Genomic DNA, 22,613 nt, shown 5'->3' on the forward strand with positions numbered 1-22,613 from the left:
TTTTCTTTTAATACATTCATTATGAGGAAAAAAAACGTCAAAAATTCATAAAATTATATTATTTTTAAGTATCTATTCCATTTAATTAAGTTTTCGTCAATAACTTGTATATATTAAAAAAACTAAAAACAATTTTATTCAGCACATAATTATCACAATATTAAAAAATATTTGAGTTAATTTTTTATATTTATTTTTTAATTATTAAGTAGTGTATCATAAATAACTAATTAAATTAAAAAAAAATCATATAATATAGAACACTATATTTTTGTATATAATCAGTCATACTATAGAAGTATACAAGAATTAATGGTCTCAAGATTAAATAAACTTAATTTAACATACAGGATGTTCAGATATTCTTTGAACAACGGACCACAAATTAGGTTGAAAAAGAACGACTTTACTAGAGTCAGTGAAGTCGTGATTTTTTTTTTCACTTACTGAAAAAGGACCTCAATCGAAGGTCTGAAAATAATTGGTAATTATACCGGACTTCGCATAAATACTAAAGGAATTTTATTATTACTTTATTATGTCTCTCGAATTTTTTAACAAAATAAAAAGATATTTTTAAAATTACAGAGAAATACCTGTCGCACTCAATGAAGGTTATTGGTTACTCTCACTAAATTGACATTAACTAACCTATGATCACTAAGGGTAACCTTAAGTGTAGATTTATGGGAAACCTACAATAAAGGATTGCGTAAGTAGGGTAAATGACTCTAAGAGTGGTAGTATTTCTCTTTTTTACCAGCGCTCTAATAAGTAATCAGAGAAAGCTAAGGGAGCCCTACACTCCCCAACATTTATAATTTTGTACTTTATGTAACACTTTACTAAGCAAACAGTTGCTCTTTCAGATTTGGGCTTTGGCACAGTAATTTCAAGTTATTTCTAGACTAGATGTTATCCTATCGTAAAAAATCTATTTTATACTAATGAAAAAAATAGATCATGATACAATTTTTATATTCCAAGCTCGTATTATCATTTCTAGTTTAAAAAAGGGCAAACTTCTCCGCCATTTTGGCTTTTGAGTTTCATCCCTTACGCCTGTACATTTATGTCAACTTTTTTAACTCTGACGTTCGTATAAGTAATTTAGCCAGTAAGTTTAGTATAGTAAATGGTAAAAAAAAATTATAATTAAGTTAAATTATATGTATTTATAAGTAAGCAGGAACAAACAATGTAGCACAGGGATATTAATAAAAAAAAAAGATAACTAAAACCTGTGCAGAAAAGAGTACGGACCAAGCGTCTGTAGATGTGATTTTATAAAAAAAAAAAAAAAACTCTGACGTTCGCATTGTCATTTTAATAGTTGTTACGCATTTGGACAAAGATATACAAATTAGGCCAAGAATAAAAGTAAAGATTTTTGCTAATTATAGATAGGTCATGTTGAATTTATTAAACTAATTTATGGTCTTTTGTTTTTGGAACATCCTGTATTACGATCTCTATCATACTTCTAAAAATCCAAGCTTCTCAGAAGCTTATAAAATGCCACAATATTGTACATACAAATATATATATAACTTAACACTAAATTAATACAAAGATTATCCATAAATTAAGATGTTTTACTTTTGTCACTGTCACACTTGTCACTCACACTATCTGACGTGTCTTTCTGACATTTTCCATTGACTATGGTTTTTGTTTTGTCTTTCTTCTTTGGCATTTCATAAATCCTCTCGGCTAAAGCGAAGAAGATGTTCCCGGGAACTCTCTGGTGTTCCTCAACTAATTTTTCTATGGCACTTGCAACCTTGAGAATGGATAAAATTTAAACTAAATGTTTTTTTAAATTGAAATTTAGAACGATTAATACATTATTCTTCCTCGAGATATATATTTAGTAAGATTACATTATTAGAAAGAAATACAGAGATATATATATTATGTTCCGTCTCCCTCATGTAACAGAAATGCGCATAAAAGTGATGCGACCTTGAAAACATATTAAAGTTTATTAACAGGCATATTGCTTCATCTATATATATAAAAGAAAGTCGTGTTAGTTACACTATTTATAACTCATGAACGGCTGAATCGATTTGACTGAAAATTGGTGGGCAGGTAGCTTAGAACCAGGAAACGGACATAGGATCATTTTTACCCCGTTTTCTATTTTTTATTCCGCGCGGACGGAATCGCGGGTAAAAGCTAGTATTTATTAATATATTAGTATTTATTCGTAAAGTTTCAAGAACTATAATCTGGTGACTTATGGTCTTTCGTAGTATATTTTGTTACCTTCTTCTGGAGCTGTTCAGGTGTGATGTTGTCATCGTGTGGTATTGGTGTGCCAAGATGTGTGACAAGTTTGACAGGGAAGCCGCCGTACACTGGCGCGAGAGGAATTCTCGTCTTGGCGTAGATACGTAGACACAGACCGCGCAGCCACCCCACTGTGCGGAATGCCTCGCGCACGTTGCGTGTGAACATCGGCACTATTGGCTACATACATACATACATACATATAGATGATTACAAATCACATATAGGAATAAAAAAAATATAGGGAGTTGCTTTAGTCGGTATGAGACTCGAGACCAATAAGCCATAGGATATTTAGCTCCCATTTTTGATAGTGCCCCAAAGGCATTTTTTTCCTTAATTAGTCTTTCGTCCTAGAAAATAACCTAATTAATAAAGAAAACTTTAATAGATGAAATAGCGCCATCTATTGTCTACTTTTTAAAACAAAGATTTAAAAAAATAGTATAACTAAATAAATTTTAATGTGTCACAATTTATTATTTTTGAATATACTCGAAAACATCGAAAAGAGAAATTATTAATGAAAAAAAAAATTTTGGCGAGTGAGATTTGAACTCGTTCTGTTCACAATTTTTTTTTTAGAATTTCATATCTCACGTCCACTTTATATGTTTTATACCGATGTAATATCAAAATCTAAAAAATTAAAAAAAAACTCAGGGAAAGAAGGCGACTCGAAGGACATAACAACATCAGTTCAGTTGTTACGACTTTAGGTCATCACATAGAATTTTCATACATACAAACTCACATACATAAAAACAAACTGACAAAATAAATTACCCTCTTTATCAGTCGGGTAAAACTACTTACAACTTTAGCTTCTAGGGCGACTTTAGCGAATCCTATCCTAGACTTCCAATTGAGTCTATAATAGTGGTCTCCGAACTGAGCCTCGTACACTCCGCCCGGGGAGATGGCCAGCGAGTTGCCAGCTCTCAGCACGCTGGTACAAGTCTGCACCGTGCCGGGGATCACACATAGACCTTCCAGTAGAGTCTTCCAGCCTGACACAAGAAGCAGTCAGTTTATAAGGGGGTTTAAAACCCCCTAAGTTGATACTAAGCTTAACCAAAAATATGGACAGTAGCGGATTTAAGGTAGAGACGAAGAATAACGGAACTTAACAGGCGTCAGAGTCGGACATAAAGGGACTCCTAAGATGAGCTATTTTTGGAAGATTTTCCCTGACACCAGAAGGAAAAAAGGAAGCGACGCAAAAATCTCGCCCAAGGCGTATATGTTAGCTAGTCTTCAGTTTGTAATCTTGACGTCTATTCTCCGATCAACTTACCTGGTATCTTAAACATGAATCTATCAGCTACTGTGTGCATGTGCCGTCTCTTGAAGAGCAGCAGTCTTGCGGTGAAGTAGTACATGTCAATGGGCAGCGCGCCGTGGTAGTAGATGAGGAGGAACGGACCTTCTGGAATATTCTCCAGTCCACGGATCTCGTAGCCTAGAAACAGTAGAAAAAAAACAGTTTTAAAATAGCAACCCTAAGCCATTGGACTCTGACATATAGTTCCAGTAGCTACATCTGACGAATAGAGTTACATCTCTTATAATAACTTGAAGACATGTAACTTTTTTCGTCGTTTGGAGTGTTACCATGCCACAGCCAGCCGTGCGCATCCCAAAGTGCGCAGACCGCGAGCCGCGCCGCCTGTCTCCAGTCGCTCTCCACGCCGTCTATAACTCGCAATCTGAAAAAGACATTATTATTTGTAATAAACGACAATTACAAATATACATATTAAAGTGTAGATTACCATGATAATTACAGAAAATTATTAAAAAAAGACACACACAGAAAATGTCATCTATTTATAGTGCAAGTTTTTTTTTAATTATTTTATAAAATCACATCTACAGACGCTTGGTCCGTACTCTTTTCTGCACAGGTTATAGTTATCTTTTTTTTTTTTGTTTATTAATATTATCCCTGCACTACATTGTTTGTTCCTGCTTAATACATTGCTACTTATAAATACATATAATTTAACTTAATTATAATTTTTTTTATTTTTTTTTAATCATTTACTATCTACTAAACTTACTAACTAAATTACTTATACTATAACTTGTTTTTTTTTTTTTAATTTTGGACTGTGGCGACGGATGTAGTGTTTCTCATTTTTACAAGACCTTCAACAGTTAAGCCCCTTCGAGTTTCTTCGTCTGATTTTTTAAGTTACACATATCAACAGCAAATCGTGTACGAAGTCAGTTTGTAAATTGTCCAGGTAAATCGTTAAATGGGCAAATTGCACATCGAACGAAATCATACATAATTAATTATAAAGTGCCTTATTAATTTGATTACAAGATGATGTAAGGACAATATATATTTCACTTACTCTTACCGGTTGAACTTCAATCTCATTTAAAACTTTCATTTTTAATAAGGTATTATTGATAATAATAGTGGATCACGCAGTGTGTTCGCTACCTTCGGACCATCAACTCGAGGACACATTTGATAAGACGTAGACATAACAATATACCAGATATTCCTATTTCACTTGTCTGGTTCTATATATAAATTTAAATTGATTCCGCAGGCAAACTTATCTTGTTCCAAGCAAATGTAAGTAACCACACTCTCCATAACTCTTAAATTCACTCATTTAACATCACACATTACCAAACATTATTCATATCATACGATATATAACAATTTTCACAACCTAACTGAAAAAAAAATGTGAGCCGTCATGGGACGCCTGACAGATGTGAAACATCATGTGTGTACAACTAATATGCATAAAATATTAAATATTATAATTAAATAAATAAATAATAATATATGTATATACATATATATATATGTATACCTCAGTATAGCGTGGTGACCCGTCGCCACGGCAAGCGTCGCCACGCCAACAATTCGGTTTACAAGTGATCCTATAGATGTTTCACATCAAAAAAAATGTCAAATAGCATAATGGTCGACGTGTACGAAATTTAATATACCTCTGTTTACCAATTGAGCATTGGAGTAAAATGACATACAGGATGTTTATAGTTCATATACAGATGAACCTGGATAAGAATCCAAGGAACGGCAATATAGAGGTTGTTCTCTAACTTGAGTTAGAGTCGGGACCGGACAGTGACTCTCGCTTATAGAAGTTTCTTTGTTATCTAGGTTCCACTGCATACATTGCACAATGCCTATACAATCATCATCATCATCATCAGCTCACTATACGTCCCCACCGAGGGGCTCGGAGCCTACCCTAACTTAGGGGTGACTTCACACATATCTTTGAATTTCTTCTCAGATATGTGCAGCATCACGATGTTTTCCTTAACCGTAAGAACGTCGGATAAATGTACATATATAAATCGAAACTCGAAAAACACATTGATACATGGCGGGATTCGAACCCATGACCTGCAGATTGTGTCAAGTCATAAGGCAAGTGCTTAACCTCTGAGCCACCGATGCCTATACAATAGATACACACCTTTATAATTTGTAAAACCTTTAAGACATTCACTTGTAGAGCGTGTACAACCTGTACAATTAGTACAACGTACCTGTAGAGCCTGTACAAATGGAAGATGATGCTGCTGATATAAATGAGCACGATGATGACTGCGGGCAGCAGGAAGGTGACGATGACGGGCATCAGGAACCATGTCAGCCATAGACTGTACTCCGTATCCACGTACTCCACTGTCAACAAACGTATTTTGTTAATACAAGAATTTCCACTATTAATATACTTGTATAACAACATATTGTCATTTTTAGCTCTGTTTATTTTGATCAAATTAATCATATATCTAACTATATAGATTAATTCTTAAAGAAATGTTCTTGACCGAATTTATTACTTAATAAATTCGCTCGTCCGCGTGAAACTAAAAAAAAGAACTTAATTAGTAACCTATGTGTTGTTCATCCATGCCAAATTCCATCAAGATTCGTTGAACCGTTCTGGAGATACCTTCTAACAAACATCCATCCATCCATCTATCTAAATATATAAAAGAAAGTCGTGTTAGTTACACTATTTATAACTCAAGAACGGCTGAATCGATTTGACTGAAAATTGGTGGGCAGGTAGCTTAGAACCAGGAAACGGACATAGGATAATTTTTACCCCGTTTTTTTATTTTTTATTCCGCGCGGACCGAGTCGCGGGTAAAAGCTAGTTTATAATATTAGTAAGGAGTAAGACTAATAAGTTTTTAATACACATCAAATATAGTACACCAATTTGTTGCAAATTTAATAGTTGTAACTTTTTATTTACACAATAAATCTATAATATTGCCCTTAGTAACATCTATTCAAATCTACTTTGGCACTGTCCGGCATCTGGGACGTTATCAGTGTCGTCTGACCGTCGTCTGCCGCTGCCACGGAGACCTCAATTACACCGTCACGCGGCTACCATGGCTCCCAGATAATGTAACTTTGATCTTATACAAAAACACGACAAAATTAACAACACGTCAACCAATATGGTAATATTAAATAAACCGTTTAGAATCTATATTCCAATTTCATAGACACATTTTTAATATTTCAATTCATACCATAATTATTTCAGATAAAATGCATATTTCTTGTACTACTCGTCAATTTCCAAAATATTTCGAGTTCAAACACTTATTTTTTTAAATTAAAACCAAAAAAAAAATAACGACTTTTAACAGATCAAGGTCGACAATTTTAATTTGAAACATACATCCACACATACAAACGAAAAACAACAATCAATAAGACTAAAAGCAGACAGGTCTGCAAGTTTAGGTGAGCAATAAATATCTTTTAATGGCTCTACAACGATAATATAAATGTAATTTAGATTGCAGTTTCATAATATTGGATAGCCTCTTGACCAATGATACATGATCAATGCACATGTCTCCACAACATGTGACTTATATAATTGCGTTTTCACTGCAGAAACATATACAATAACATAATGTTATCTCTTTCATTGTATTTGATAGAAACTATGATATATGTAAGTTGGTTGTGTGAATGTTCGATTAATTGGCGAAGCACAAGTACCATATGGTACCCAATGGCGGATTTATTAGCAGGCTCAATAGGCTGGAGTCTAGGGCGGCAATTTAGGGGGCGGCTAATTTTACCCATTTTTTTTTTGTTTTACAGATTTAAAAATAAAAAAGGCCTCCGTAACCCTTCTAACACGCCTCACTTTTGTGCTCAGGACATCGAATGTTCCATGAAGAAAATTCACTGAACAGGTTTAGAATGAATGAAGTTTTTAATTTTTCATAAGATGTAGATTATATTAATAACAAAAAAACATTTTTTAGTGTTTTTATTCTAATTTTTTTGTATCATCTGTTTTGCCGTATAGGGTTGTTGTATCGAAATTCAGAGGTCAAAAGGGGCGGCAAAATCTGAATAAATGTTTTAGTCCTCCACTGATGTTGCCAAGTGAAGTTATCCATTTGATTTTATTTTCTTTGATCACAAATCAAATGGATAACTTTCTTACTTGATTATCAATGTTATTAGACTTCTTTAATAGATATAAAAAAATTGCAGTATCTGTAATACTAATAATATAAATGCATATGTTTGTAAGGGGGTATCTCCAGAACGGCTGCACGAATCTCGCTGATATTTAGCACAGATTTAGAACATAATCTAGAAGCAAACATAGATTAACAATTATTATTTTTATAATTCCGCACAGACGGAGTCGCGGGCGACAGTTAGTATCCAAACAAAATATTCGCATTTCGTGATTTATAACGAAAAACCAGTCTGTTCGCAAGACCACGTTTGTGTCGGGTTATCTCCGAAACTGCTCAACCAATTCGAGCCTTTTTACTAGTAGGAGAATATGAACAACTTTAGGCCAACTGACGAAGTCGCGATCAACGTTTACAGCATATTTATAAAATAGATACATTAATAATGACGAAAGATAATTTCATCTTTAATTTATTCTAATACTAGCTTTCGCACGCGACTCTGTGCGCGGATTTGAAAAAAAAACTTAATTGCCTATGTGTTCTTCTAGACTATGTTCTACATCTGTGCCAAATTTCGTGAAGATCCATTGAGCCATTCTGCAGATAATTTCTAACAAACATCCATCAATCCATACATACATACATCCAAACATTCGCATTTATAATATTAGTAAAATTTACCAAATAAACAACACTTTATCTTATATTTTTATTACATTTTAACATTTATATTTGAAAACATCAATTATTATGGTTATCGTCTTTTAGTTATATCAAAAAAGAAATTTTTACACGATAGAATAGCAATTTGTTTAACTACTACTAAATTCAGAATAATATAAATATAAGTACATTTTTTGTTAATTTTACTTACATTTCTTTTAACCATTTCAGGCAAGCTACTAAAAACTTCGGTGGTTCAGAGGTTAAGCACTTGACTTGCAATCTGCAGGTCCTGGGTTCGAATCCAGCCATGTACCAATGTGTTTTTCGATTTACATATGTACATTTATCCGACGTTCTTAGGGTGAAGAAAAACATCGTGATGCTGCACATATCTGAGAAGAAATTCAATGATATGTGTGAAGTCAACCTGCACTGGGCTGTGGTTGACTATGACCTAGTTACCCCTAATTTGGGTATGCTTCGAGCCCCTCGATGGGGACGTATAGTGAGCTGATGACGGATAAAAATTTGTATTAGTATATCACCGTCAGCCTTTGTTTTTGTTACTTGTATGATATGGTTCAAAACAATTGTGAAATGACGAAGGATTCGGACCTACCACCGCACACTGGGACAATAGTTCGACTTTCATAGACATTTTCGTCTGATATTTTAGTTTTTTTTTGTCTTAATGTGCCAAAAATATCCAAATACAACTTAGAAACATCGTCTTTCTTACTAATATTATAAATGCGAATGTTTAGATGGATGGATGTTAGTTTGAAGGTATCTCCGAAACGGGTCAACGGGTCTTGATGAAATTTGGCACAGATGTAGAACATAGTCTGGAAGAATACATAGGCTTATTACGTTTGTCTTTAATTCCGCGCGGACGGAGTCGCTTGCGACAGCTAGTGAGGTAATAAAGGGCAACAGTTTGATAGCTGTGTATACAAATTTTCAGGGGAATGATTCTAATAACGCATTAATATTCATTTTTACGTTATAAGATGTGTATTGAGTCACACAAAGCACATTCAAGCAAAAAGAAATATACTCAAAAATAACAGACGAAAATGTCTATGAAAGCCGAAATTATTGCCCAGTGTGCACCGCTAGATCGGTAGTCCGTACCCTTGACTATTAGGATATATTATTTATGTATAATGCAACTATGAGAGTGTCGTTATATCTTGAGAGTGATCGTTTCCGAGGTAAAGGTTATCTAATACCTCGAGGAAAATTCAACGTTCACTGATTACACAAACACGGACATAATATAAATATCCGTGAGTAATAGACAAACGTAAAAAAAGGAAAAACACCTCTTTAAAAAAAACAAACAAACGACGGTAACAGCGAGGTGATGATCATTGAAGTCCATGGCCATCGACAACACCAGAGGAATTGCAGATGCATTGCCAGTTTTTTTGAAAGGGGTACGTTGTCTTCTTGATGAAACTTAAGTAATACTACTTTGGAATTGAGGATAGTACCACAGCGCAAATCTGTAGGTACATCTGATTTCCGAAAAACCAAAATGTACACGCGCATTCGCTCTCGTATTCACGTTACGGAATTGCATTGCGTCTAACTTCTTACAAATAACCAATAAGTGTATTGTTGATGTTTTGATCAAGTAAATAATAAATATCAATTGTATCCCTGACTAATTTCTGTTGTATTTGTATTGTATTTAACATTTCAAGACATACAAATAATTCAAACTATTATTTTTTATAAAGGTGCCAGCTGAAAACCAGGGCAGGGGCAGTTTAGTCTGTCCCTGCTTCGCTGAGCTGGCTCCCTTTTGCCACACTTTGTGCCTTGTATGTGTGTGTTTTTTTTTCTTTTTTTGATTTTATATATATTTTTTTTTGTGTGTGGCAATAAATACTTTTTCTTTTTTCTTTCTTTCTTTCTTTCAAACGTTTTTTTTCTAGATGCAATACCGCCAATTAACGTGATTGTACATAGATTGAACCGGTATACAGCGATAATTATGAGAGCTCGGGTGACATTGAAAACGATCAGAATGTTTTCTTAGCGCGGGTTCAAGGGTATGTTTCCAATGATAACGCACTTTTGATCATTCGAACTATACTCGGTACCAATTCAATTAACATCACCGATTTTTTACAAACTTAGAATTACTATTAAAAAGAAAAACATCTTGGAATAACAAAAAGTTTTTATGACAGCTCATGATATTTTAAATTATATAATATCAGAGAGCGTTTATTAGACTTAGTAATTATACAAAATATTAGTGCATAATCAGTGCTTGAAGGTACAAAATGTAAAATTTTTTGTAATCAAAATTTACAAATTTTACAATACTTTTACACTGCCGAAACGCTCATACAAAAAACATACTACTGTCCCTTTCATTATTTCCGATAACAACTGAGATAACAACATATTTACGTACATATGTAAGGGTTTTTCGACAATGTAAAACCACGTTAAAGATGGCCGCTCGACATGTTTCCCGCCAATTTATGCTGACTCCAGTTTTGTTAATCCACTGACACACTTAACAGTCAGTTACAAGAATGATTCGTAATTTTAAATATTGACGTAAACAATTTATTGTTCTATATTTTAAATTAATTAAAATATTATTTTTTTAATGATTGTAAATAAATACTGCCGCGCAGTCTTGTTAAATACACTTAAGGTCTTACTTAGTGAATATTAGACGTCTCTGAGTATGATAGAAATTTTATAGAGATTCATGAGCTGTCTTTGGACGACGTCCGTTGACTTTTGACGGAATTTTTTATAATTTTTTATTAATCTTCAAGACTTATGTATGAATTCTTAATTCTATTTTTAGAAATCCTTTGTAAAAATACCATGATTATTCAATAATGTACATAATTTACTCAAAATAATACCGAAACGGAGCGAATCTGTCAAACTCATTCAACGGAGTCACATCTTTTGGTAGATTTTATAAGAGACTAGCTTTTACCCGCGACTCCGTCCGCGCGGAATAAAAAATAGAAAACGGGGTAAAAATTATCCTATGGCCGTTTCCTGGTTCTAAGCTACCTGCCCACCAATTTTCAGTCAAATCAATTCAGCCGTTCAATAGTGTAACTAAAACGACTTTCTTTTATATATATAAGATAGATAGATATTTTATTAGAACTATTTTCTTTGTATACGGTGCGTACGTGTTTACGGACACGATCTTCCACCTTTCATATTTCCTTTAAAATACCTTTGTTCAATCTGGAAGGTTATTGTCCTTGTTCGTAACACTTTTACCGAAATAAAGTAAACCAAATATTTGGCAACGAATGAAGTCGTGCGTAAAAATATCTTCCTTGTTAATTTATTTTATTATAATTAATGTCACGTAAGTTCAAAATTATTCCACAAAGTAACGTGACAAAGAACAATGTATAGTATACAAAAGAAAAATTTAAACTTTCACGACGAATCATAATGAGGTAGTCAGAGATAAATGTAGCTTTGCATCACCTTACCAGATTAACAATTATATCAGATACTGGCAGTTATTAATAAAATCTAGTAATAAATATAGTCTATGTCACTCGAGAAAAGTGTAGGTTTCCAACAGTAAAAGAATATTTCAACTCGGCTTAGTAGTTTCGAAGCATATACAATACAAACGAGCAATCAAATCTTTCCTATTTATAACAGCTATTCCCCGCGACTCCGTTCGCGTGGATTAAAAAATGTATAATTAGCATATATGTGTTCTTCCAAACTATGTTCTACAACTCTGTCAAAATCCATCCATCCATCTAAACATTCGCATTTATAATATTATTAAGAAAGTAAAATAGATAAATTGAAATGTTATAATTCAAAGAAATATTCATATGTTTCAGTTTTGCTGATATAATAATTTAACTAGCTGTTTAAATTTTGCTTAATTACGTAAAAAAATTGCTTATGAAATAAAAAAAATGATTACAATTACAGTAAATTCCCAAAGAGACCAAATAATAAGAGTAATTTAACCACCACTTTATATACCCCGGTTATTCGTTTAGTTAATGAATGTTTTTTCAAAACGCAAAAAAAAAACAGTTTCGATTAATGTAAGTAAAAGACTGTTAATGGTATTAAAACTTATTTAAACAAGTATTAAAATTTACAAATTATTTTGGTATAAAATATTAATTCAAGTTTTAAAAAAATCTGATTTTTTTTACTTAATCATCAAACCATCGTACTTTTACAAAGTAAAAAAAAAACACAATTTACTTACTATAGAAAAAAAAAAACTTACAGTAAAACATCCCTATATAAAATCCGATGACAGCGATTGACAATTTGACAACATCATTAGTCGTATCAAAATCGAATCTCTTGAGCAAATCACTCATAATGTAAGCTTTCACAGGTCCCGCGTTACACTGATTGTCCACCATTGTGCACGAAAACGTTTTATTATAATATTTTAAAATTTATTTATACGATAACCTGACGACCGATAGATAGAAAATGCACTCGCAAACCGCATGCGACAATTTTCACGTAACAAAACGTATGCAGCAACCAACGTCTGACATCAGAATGATTTGTCATGTCAAATGGTAGCTTGCTGACCCTACAAGTTTTATCTTTGCCATTTAAATAAATTATAACGTAGTAACTAATCTATCTCAATTTCACTCGATCTATCTGTGTTGACGATGTTTTTTTTTGTTTAGTTTTATTGATAAACGATATGAAAAAAAAAAAAAAATAAGTTTCATAAATTTTTGACAAAATTACTGGCTGAATTAACTTTAGCCAGTGACTTCGGGAATCGGACATTTTTCAACTCTTTCTTTCGATAAAATATGGTCTGCGTTATATACGTATTAAAAGTTATTATCACCGTATTATCAGAGAGAGAGAATGGGAGCGATCCAAATATGTTTTTATACAAAGGTTTCGGCAGTGGAATCTCATTATAACATCTGTCATTTTATCAATCTGATGTTCTTCTCTATTATTTCGCATATAAGGTCATTGACTTTCAACGAATTCTGTCAGAACGTCCGACCTTGACAAAGAAATAACAAGACTTAGGACGCTTCCACAGTTCGACAGTATTCATCCTTTTTACTCTCTTTGAAAATACGCAAATGACACTATTTTAATAAAAGTTTTTATGAAATGAAAGATTAAAAAAAAGATTAGTACATTTTTTTATTTATATGTATTAATATAACAGTAATAGAATTTATTTAAATAATAGCGGCCAGCGACTCCGTCCGCGCGAAAATAATTAAAAAAAACTTATGCTATGCGTTTTTCCAGATTATGTTCTACATCTATGCTAAATTTAATCTAGATTCATTGAGCCGTTTTGAAAATACCCTGTAAGATATATATCTGGCGGTCGCCTGCGACTTTGTCTGCTCGGAATAAAAGTAGCCTATTACATTCCCGCTTATACAGCGACTTTTTCGTCAAAGTTCCGATAAAATCCGGTAAACCGTTACGGAGATTACCCGGAACAAACGCAGACTTGTGGACAAACAGACAGAATTTTTTTTTAGTTATTTTTCGTTATTATAACGTCATCATTGTGAATTTTTCATGTATGCGAAATGTGTTTTTTTTTCGATATTACATACAGACAATCCAATTTTATCATTTTTATATTTAATTACGAAACTAATCGTAGCTTATTTTTTAATTAATAAATCCAAAGATAAAATGTATCCACTGAAAAGGCTTGATATATAAACTAATTGAATACTTCAACATAAATAAATTCGGTATGAACACAGTATTACGATGACTGAATTGATAAATCGTCCCGTGCCCTAATCAAATTTAAAAGTAAACAATTGTCAAAATGTTTTTCTTTAACAATGATAAGTAAAAATGTCGACAACGAAATAGAAGTACTAGTTATATCATATAATAAAAATATAAATCAACATATAAATCAACAAATATCAGAAACTGTGTGTGTAACTAGATACTTATAGTTGGTCACTGCATTTCACGTACAAGATTTGTTAATATACTAGCGATCGCTCGCAACTTCGTCTGCGCGGAATAAAAAAGTAGGCTATAGTATGGCCGCACACATCAGCTACTTTCCAGTGAAATTTCCGTCAAAATAGGACCAGCCGTTTCGGAGATTACCCCGAACAAATGACGGAGAAAAATAAAACAATGGTTTCGTTATAACTTAAGTTAATACATCACGTACAAGAAATCTATATATATATATAAAAGAAAGTCGTGTTAGTTACACTATTTATAACTCAAGAACGGCTGAATCGATTTGACTGAAAATTGGTGGACAGGTAGCTTAGAACCAGGAAACGGACATAGGATAATTTTTACCCCGTTTTTTATTTCTGATTCCGCGCGGACGGAGTCGCGGGTAAAAGCTAGTATGATATATTTTTTGGATATCATATACGGACACTTCTGTTTAATTAACTCTAGATAGATACTGGCATCCTTTTCATTTTTTTTTACAAAACGAAGCCTACAATATGTATTAAAACAAAAGTATGCAGTGGACTTCTACTGTAAAGCTATGTTCTTCAATTCTGGTACATTTTCACAGTCAAAGCGTTAATATAAAGTTACTATGAACTCGGTTTTACGAAGCAGGTGTAAGAGAATCACCTGGGCAAGTTCAGAATTCCATTGACCCGTCCTTTGGAACCTGTTGGTAACAAAAAAGATCTAGACACCTGTGCGAAGACGGTCCACGATCCGGTCTTATTGCATTAAAAGCTCCTACGCAAATAGACGTAACCCAAAAACTGCTATTTTTCAAAAGTGACAATTATTTTACATTAACGACATGGATGGGTTTCTATTAAGACTAAATTGTATTCAAAGTCTGGAGGAGGAGCCAGGAATATAATGATCTTGTTAGGTAAGCGGAGTTCGATAACTACGAAATTTAATTTTGCACAAAAAACTAGTTATAGCGATATACGTAGGAGCCCTTTATTTATCGAACCTATCCTTAAAATAATATTAGGTTTACCAACTTATCATTATAATTGATGAATGTACGTCGAAAGGTATTTTTTTTTTAAAGACGAGGTAATTTAAGATGCAATTTAAATTTATACTCGCTGGATTGTCTACTAACATAAAATAAGTATAGAAATTGTTATTTTTATTTCTTACTATTGCAAATAGATATTCTATTTTTCATCATCAACCTGCCCTTATCCCTATGGAGGGTCGTCACAGTATGTACTACTCCTCCATACATCTCTATCAGCCGTCATATCTGAAATTACCCTCTTACGCATATCCTCTTTCACACAATCCATCCATACTTTCTTTGGTCTTCCTCTATCTTTATAGACATCCAAATTCAATCTATTATTTTTATTATCTTTATATCGAGTGACATTTGGTTGTGATAAAAACCGAGAAATGTTGAGAGATTTTGTGAGTTTACAATTCCGAACTTCACCGTATAGAAGCATTATGCAAACGGCTATATACAATTGAATACTGAACTTTGCTTACATGATATAACTTTATCTTTTAAAATGATAAATAATTTCACCGGAAAGAAAGAAAAAAAAAGATAAAATTAATATTTTTTTTAGTCTGTGCATATCTTTGTATGTCCCGACAGGAGGTGCAAAGTCTGTGGCGATAATTATTTTCACTATTGACAAGTCTATTTTTGAAACAAGAGTAACGGTACTGATATTAAATTATAGATTAATTATTCAGTGGAAACTACACTTAACTAAGAGACGTTTGATGCTCACTTAAGCGTCCCTTAGTGTAGATTGCCCTTAGTAAATGAATATGTTTTTTTCATATTTCATAAACTTACGAGCTAACTCTAATTAAATAATTACCTTGGTACGCAAACCTTCATATGAATTCAATATTTTTATAAAAAAAAAATATACTAGGACTTAATGTACGAGAACATTGTAAATGTCTTGTCGTTCCCATCGTTAACTTAAAACTTCAACCTTTTTGCTTTTGTTTATACCCACGGTGTTTTTTTTTGTATGTACCTAATTGGAAAATTGTAAAATAAAAATTCACTCAAAAGTAACATAAAAAAACAATTTCAAACAAAAACCAATTTCAAACAAAATGCACTCAAAAGTAACCTAAAAAAACCAATTTCAAACAAAATGCACTCAAAAGTAACATAAAAAAAAATTCAAACAAAATGCACTAAAAAGAAACAAAATAATGTCATGAAAACTCTCTAAACTCTAGTAGTTAGTAGTAGGGGCTCAGTTTTCCGCAACTCCACGACAAGCGCGTATTTTGGGTGTCTCTAAACTCTAAAGAAAGTTCTCTTCTTTCTTGTAACATGTCTATATTGTATAATTATTGTTATTTCGCAGTCGGTGTCGGCCGAAGTAAATATATGAAATTTTATATTTGAGATGTATTAGACATACTTACGTTTATGTCCCTACTTAGGCCGAAACCGACTCCAAAATAACAATAATTATACAATATAGGCATGTTACAAGAAAGAAGAGAACTTTCTTTAGAGTTTAGAGACACCCAAAATACGCGCTTGTCGTGGAGTTGCGGAAAACTGAGCCCCTACTACTAACTACTAGAGTTTAGAGAGTTTTCATGACATTATTTTGTTTCTTTTTAGTGCATTTTGTTTGAATTTTTTTTTATGTTACTTTTGAGTGCATTTTGTTTGAAATTGGTTTTTTTAGGTTACTTTTGAGTGCATTTTGTTTGAAATTGGTTTTTTTAGGTAACTTTTGAGTGCATTTTGTTTGCGATTGTTTTTTTTTGAAGTCGGCTATTTTTTTTTCTTAAAATTTTTGTTTTATTTCACAATTTTTAGTGAATTTGAAGTTCAATTACAAATTTCCTTAATACATATAAAGACATAAATAAGACAAATAAAGAAAAGGACTTTCCTATTTGATATGTGTGTACTTCAATTCAAAAACTAATTTAGAATGCAGCAGATAACCACTTATCCTTTAAACAATGAAATAATTATCAAAATCGGTATACAAATTGAAAATTACCGAACTAATACATCGTAGCCTGCCTTTAATTTTGTCCAGCCGCGCGCCGCACTAGCATTTTTCGAATGCGCGTAGTTTTTAATTATTTAATATCTCCCAAACTATTGATCAGAATTACATAGTTTAAAGGCTAACGTAATCTGCATTTAATACTCTAGCCATCAAACATATTTATTTGGATAAGGATTCATATCGAATATAATATAATAGCGCCGTAAGCTTACGACGCTGTTTTTCTTGTGCATTTTAATCGAAGTTTGTTCACAATAACATGGTTTTTGTGAGACATCCATAGATGATAGATATATGCCACCGAAGACGTTTATTTAGCAAATTTAAGGATGTATAATTACTCCATACATCATTTTTATGTAAGTCATATAGTTTGACCTACGTAAGCCCAGAAAGCAAAATTGTGCTTTTCGTGTAGCATTTTTCGTTTCCGCGTAATTTTATTCTTACGATATCTCCTAAACTATTAGACAGAATGATATAGTTTCAATTGCAAATATAATCTACATTAAATTCTCTTGATAATGAACATGTTTATTTACATAAGGGTTAATACTGAACTCGAATAATAGCGTCGGAAATAGGGCATGAATTTAATTGATGTTTCTGAAGATAAAAATGGTTATTGTGAGAAAACTATAAAAGATAGATATATGCTATCGCGGACTTTTATTTAGCACATTTAAAGAGCTTCAATTCGCCATACATCATTTTTATGTAGGTCCTATAGTTTAGCCTACGTAAGCGCTGAAAGCAAAAATGTCCCTAATGTTCGCAACAAATTTTGAAGCTATATTCAAAATCTACTAGTCTTCTAGTTATTTTAAAAAAAAAACAAAAAAATGGGACCCACCTGCAAGCACTTCCTTTCGATTAAAATATTTTTCATCAAAATCGGACCACCAGGGGCGGAGTTTCGCGGTAACACACATAAAAAAAAAAAAAAAAAAAAAAATACAGTCGAATTGATAACCTCCTTCTTTTTGAAGTCGGCTAAAAATGCATTCAAAAGTACCATAAAAAACAATCTCAAACAAAATACACTAAAAAGAAACAAAATAATGTCATGAAAACTTCTTTCTTTCTTTCTTCTCTCTTTCAAAAACCCTCTAAACTCTAAAGAAAGTTCTCTTCTTTCTTGTAACATGTCTATATTGTATAATTATTGTTATTTCGCAGTCGGTGTCGGCCGAAGTAAATAGGTGACATTTTATATTTGAGATGTATTAGACATACTTACGTTATGTCCCTACTTAGGCCGAAACCGACTCCAAAATAACAATAATTATACAATATAGACATGTTACAAGAAAGAAGAGAACTTTCTTTAGAGTTTAGAGGGTTTTTGAAAGAGAGAAGAAAGAAAGAAAGAAGTTTTCATGACATTATTTTGTTTCTTTTTAGTGTATTTTGTTTGAGATTGTTTTTTATGGTACTTTTGAATGCATTTTGTTTTAAATTGTTTTTTTATGTTACTTTTGAGTGAATTTTGTTTGAAATTGTTTTTTTACGTTACTTTTGAGTGCATTTTGTTTGAAATTGTTTTTTTTTAAGTTACTTTGAGCGCATTTTGTTTGAGATAGTTTTTTTTGTTTTGAAGTCGGCTATTTTTTTTTCTTAAAATGTTTGTTTTATTTCTCAATTTTTAGTGAATTTGAAGTTTAATTACAAATTTCCTTAATACGTATAAGGACATAAATAAGACAAATAAAGAAAAGGACTTTCCTATTTAATATGTGTGTACTTCAATTCAAAAACTAATTTAGAATACACCAGATAACCACTTATCCTTTAAACAATGAAATAATTATCAAAATCGGTATACAAATTGAAAATTAACGAACTAATACATCGTAGCGTGCCTTTAATTTTGTCCAGCCGCGCGCCGCAGTAGCATTTTTCGAATGCGCGTAGTTTTTAATAATTTAATATCTTCCAAACTATTCATCAGAATTACATAGTTTAAAGGCTAATGTAATCTGCATTTAATACTCTAGCCATCAAACATATTTATTTGGATAAGGATTCATATCGAATATAATATAATAGCGCCGTAAGCTTACGACGCTGTTTTTCGTGAGCAATTTAATCGAAGTTTGTTCATAATAACATGGTTTTTGTGAGACATCCATAGATGATAGATATATGCCACCTGAGACTTTTATTTAGCAAATTTAAGGATCTATAATTACTCGATACATCATTTTAATGTAGGTCATATAGTTTGACCTACGTAAGCCCAGAAAGCAAATTTGTGCTATTCATTGTAACGCGATGTAGCATTTTTCGTTTCCGCGTAATTTTATTCTTACGATATCTCCTAAACTATTAGACAGAATGATATAGTTTCAATTGCAAATATAATCTACATTTAATTCTCTTGATAATGAACATATTTATTTACATAAGGGTTAATACTGAACTTGAATAATAGCGTCGGAAATAGGGCATGAATTTAATTAATGTTTCTAAAGAAAAAAAATGGTTATTGTGAGAAAACTATAAAAGATAGATATATGCTATCGCGGACTTTTATTTAGCACATTTAAAGAGCTACAATTCGCCATACATCATTTTTATGTAGGTCCTATAGTTTAGCCTACGTAAGCGCTGAAAGCAAAAATGTCCCTAATTTCCGCAACAAATTTTGAAGCTATATTCAAAATCTACTAGTCTTCTAGTTATTTTAAAAAAAAACAAAAAAATGGGACCCACCTGCAAGCACTTCCTTTCGATTAAAATAATTTTTATCAAAATCGGACCACCAGGGGCCGAGTTTCGCGGTAACACACATAAAAAAAAAAAAAAAAAAAACAGTCGAATTGATAACCTCCTTCTTTTTGAAGTCGGCTAAAAATGATGTACAGAACTGTACACGTATGGCAACATTGTTATTGTAGTTACGTATGCGTACACCACAACGATGATATTTTTCTTTTATAAATAAACTACTAATTAAGTAAACAAAACAACAAGCCAGTTTTCTGTACCTCGACACACCGGAGAACAATACTAATGGAATGACATCTAATTCTTTATAATTGGGAAGTCGCAATGGATCAAACATACTCTCGAATAGCGTTGCCAGGCGTCCGGATAAAGCCGGACATAGGTAGGCTTTTTGATTGCGTGTCCGGCCAAAATAAACGGATTTCCGGCTTTTGTTAGGCTTTTTACATATCCCAAACGAGAGTGTACCTATTAATACTGAGAAAAAATAATATAGAGTGTCCGACCTTTCTACCCAAATGTCCGGCCAAACTGGCTGGTCTGTCCGGCTAGTAGGTTTGGCGACCTGGCAACTCTACTCTCGAATATTTCCATTCCAAACAGTCGGAGGAATAAATACAGGCGAAAATAAGCCAATGAAATGGTAATTATATGGCAGTGTTATTTAAAATGCGTTCTTTTCAATTATATGTATATGAAAATTAAGCAAATAATATGACACCAAATAAATTCCAATAAATCAACATACAATACAATATAACCATCAACAATACAAGATCCTTTGTTTAATTCCAACTAGCTTTTACCCGCGACTCCGTCCGCGCGGAATTAAAAAAATGCACACAAGATAAAAAAGTTCCTATGTCCGTCTCCTAGTTCTAAGCTACCTCCCCATCAATTTTCAGCTAAATCGTAGTTTCAGGTAAATAAATAGCGTAACTAACACGACTTTCTTTTATATATATAGATTATCATATTTTTTCTTTGAATGATTCGAATTTAAATTACCTTGCATGCATTATTAATAATCAAAAATTAGTTAAAGTTGAAATTGAAAGAGCAGAGGCTTTACAACCGAATTATTCGAGTTCCAGATAAACGATAAAACTACTAGGTATATGTATCCTATCCTATACACGAGTGAAATCAGAACGCGTCGCTGTTACAAAAAAAGATACACCCTTACAATTATATAGGTAAATACGAAAGAAACTCTTTCTAACTACTTGTCTGTCTCGCTTTTACAAAACTACTAAACCAATTTAAAATAAATTTGGTACACTGATAGTCGAGGACAAAGTCAGTCAGGATTTTTACATAACAAAATTGAATTATTTAAAAAAATATTCAAACCAACTAAATAACCAATAGGCAACCCAATTTTGTATTAAACATGCTATTAAATAGTAAGTAAATGTATTCATTTGAACAAGCAAAAGTCCAAGAAACCGCAATATTTATTCACTTATAGAGGTCTGTAACATGAGCTTCTCGCTCATAGAGGTTGTCTGTCAAGACCAGACAATGACTCTCACTTATGCAGATTCATTTGTATAAGTTTTGACTGAAGCAAATAACTGAAGAAGACAACATTACTTAACTATGAAGATTTAAAATTGGGAACAATGTTTTTGTTGGAATATAAACATTGATGTGATCATAATTTAAATTACAAGTGTCGTCGAAGAACACCTTGGTGTTCCCGCTGTTCGTTTGCCCCCTTCTCTTATATAAAAAAAAAGTGTATAATTATGTTAACATACTATCAAGATTCTTAGTACCATGGACTTTGGTTCATTGAAGTAGTTACAGTAGCAAAAAAAAATCTATAAGCAACAAGTTTTCCATGATTGATAATGATAAAAACTTAATTGTTTCAAGGTAATATGGTAGATATTATTTATATGATTCATATTACCTTCAAGTAAAGTGATAATATGATAAAATCTATTATATATCTAAATCTATTAGTTTCTGTTTTTTTTTTCAATAACATAGTTTTACAATTTCTTTATTATAATATAATATTCATTAAAAAATCATGCAATAAAGTTAGTTATGTTTAATTTTGGTAAGACCTGCTTTTATCAAAGCAAACCGGAAATTAATCACTGAGAAAAATACTACGTTACTTTTGAGATTTTTCTGTGAAATTGATTATTTGTGTTTATAATCTAATACTTACCTATAATGTTATACAGGCTCGCAGTATAATTATCCACGAAATACGAAAGGTAACTCATTTTACTTTAACAGCTGATCGTAAAGTTTGAAAGATTAAAAGTTCCGGTTCGCTAATAATATTCTTTAACTGCATTTAATGTTAAGTCACGCGTCAGCCATAACACAAACTTATTCAGAATTTTATAATGGATAGAAACTATGAAATAGTTTATTATTATATTCGCAATTAACAAAATAATAATATTATTT

The 22,613-nt window shown here is 32.2% G+C and overlaps 1 protein-coding gene across 2 annotated transcripts; it reads right to left on the bottom strand.

The window, feature by feature from the left end:
- Positions 1–1,341: 1,341 nt before the first annotated feature.
- LOC106718664 (transmembrane protein 68) lies at positions 1,342–22,589 on the bottom strand. Of its 2 annotated transcripts, none has more exons than XM_045684536.1 (7): positions 22,366–22,589; positions 5,845–5,983; positions 3,910–4,004; positions 3,593–3,757; positions 3,112–3,305; positions 2,272–2,475; positions 1,342–1,783 (listed from the first exon to the last, which is right to left on the bottom strand). In XM_045684536.1, the coding sequence occupies exons 1-7, from the start codon at positions 22,421–22,423 to the stop codon at positions 1,586–1,588; spliced, it is 1,053 nt and encodes a 350-aa protein (XP_045540492.1). In that variant the 5' UTR covers positions 22,424–22,589; the 3' UTR covers positions 1,342–1,585. The 2 variants fall into 2 exon arrangements, with proteins under 2 accessions (XP_045540492.1, XP_045540491.1); XM_045684535.1 differs by lacking the exon at positions 22,366–22,589 and adding an exon at positions 12,710–12,998.
- Between the last annotated feature and the right edge of the window lie 24 nt (positions 22,590–22,613).

The sequence above is a fragment of the Papilio machaon genome, chromosome 26, assembly GCF_912999745.1.
Source record: "Papilio machaon chromosome 26, ilPapMach1.1, whole genome shotgun sequence".
NCBI classification, from domain to species: domain Eukaryota; kingdom Metazoa; phylum Arthropoda; class Insecta; order Lepidoptera; family Papilionidae; genus Papilio; species Papilio machaon.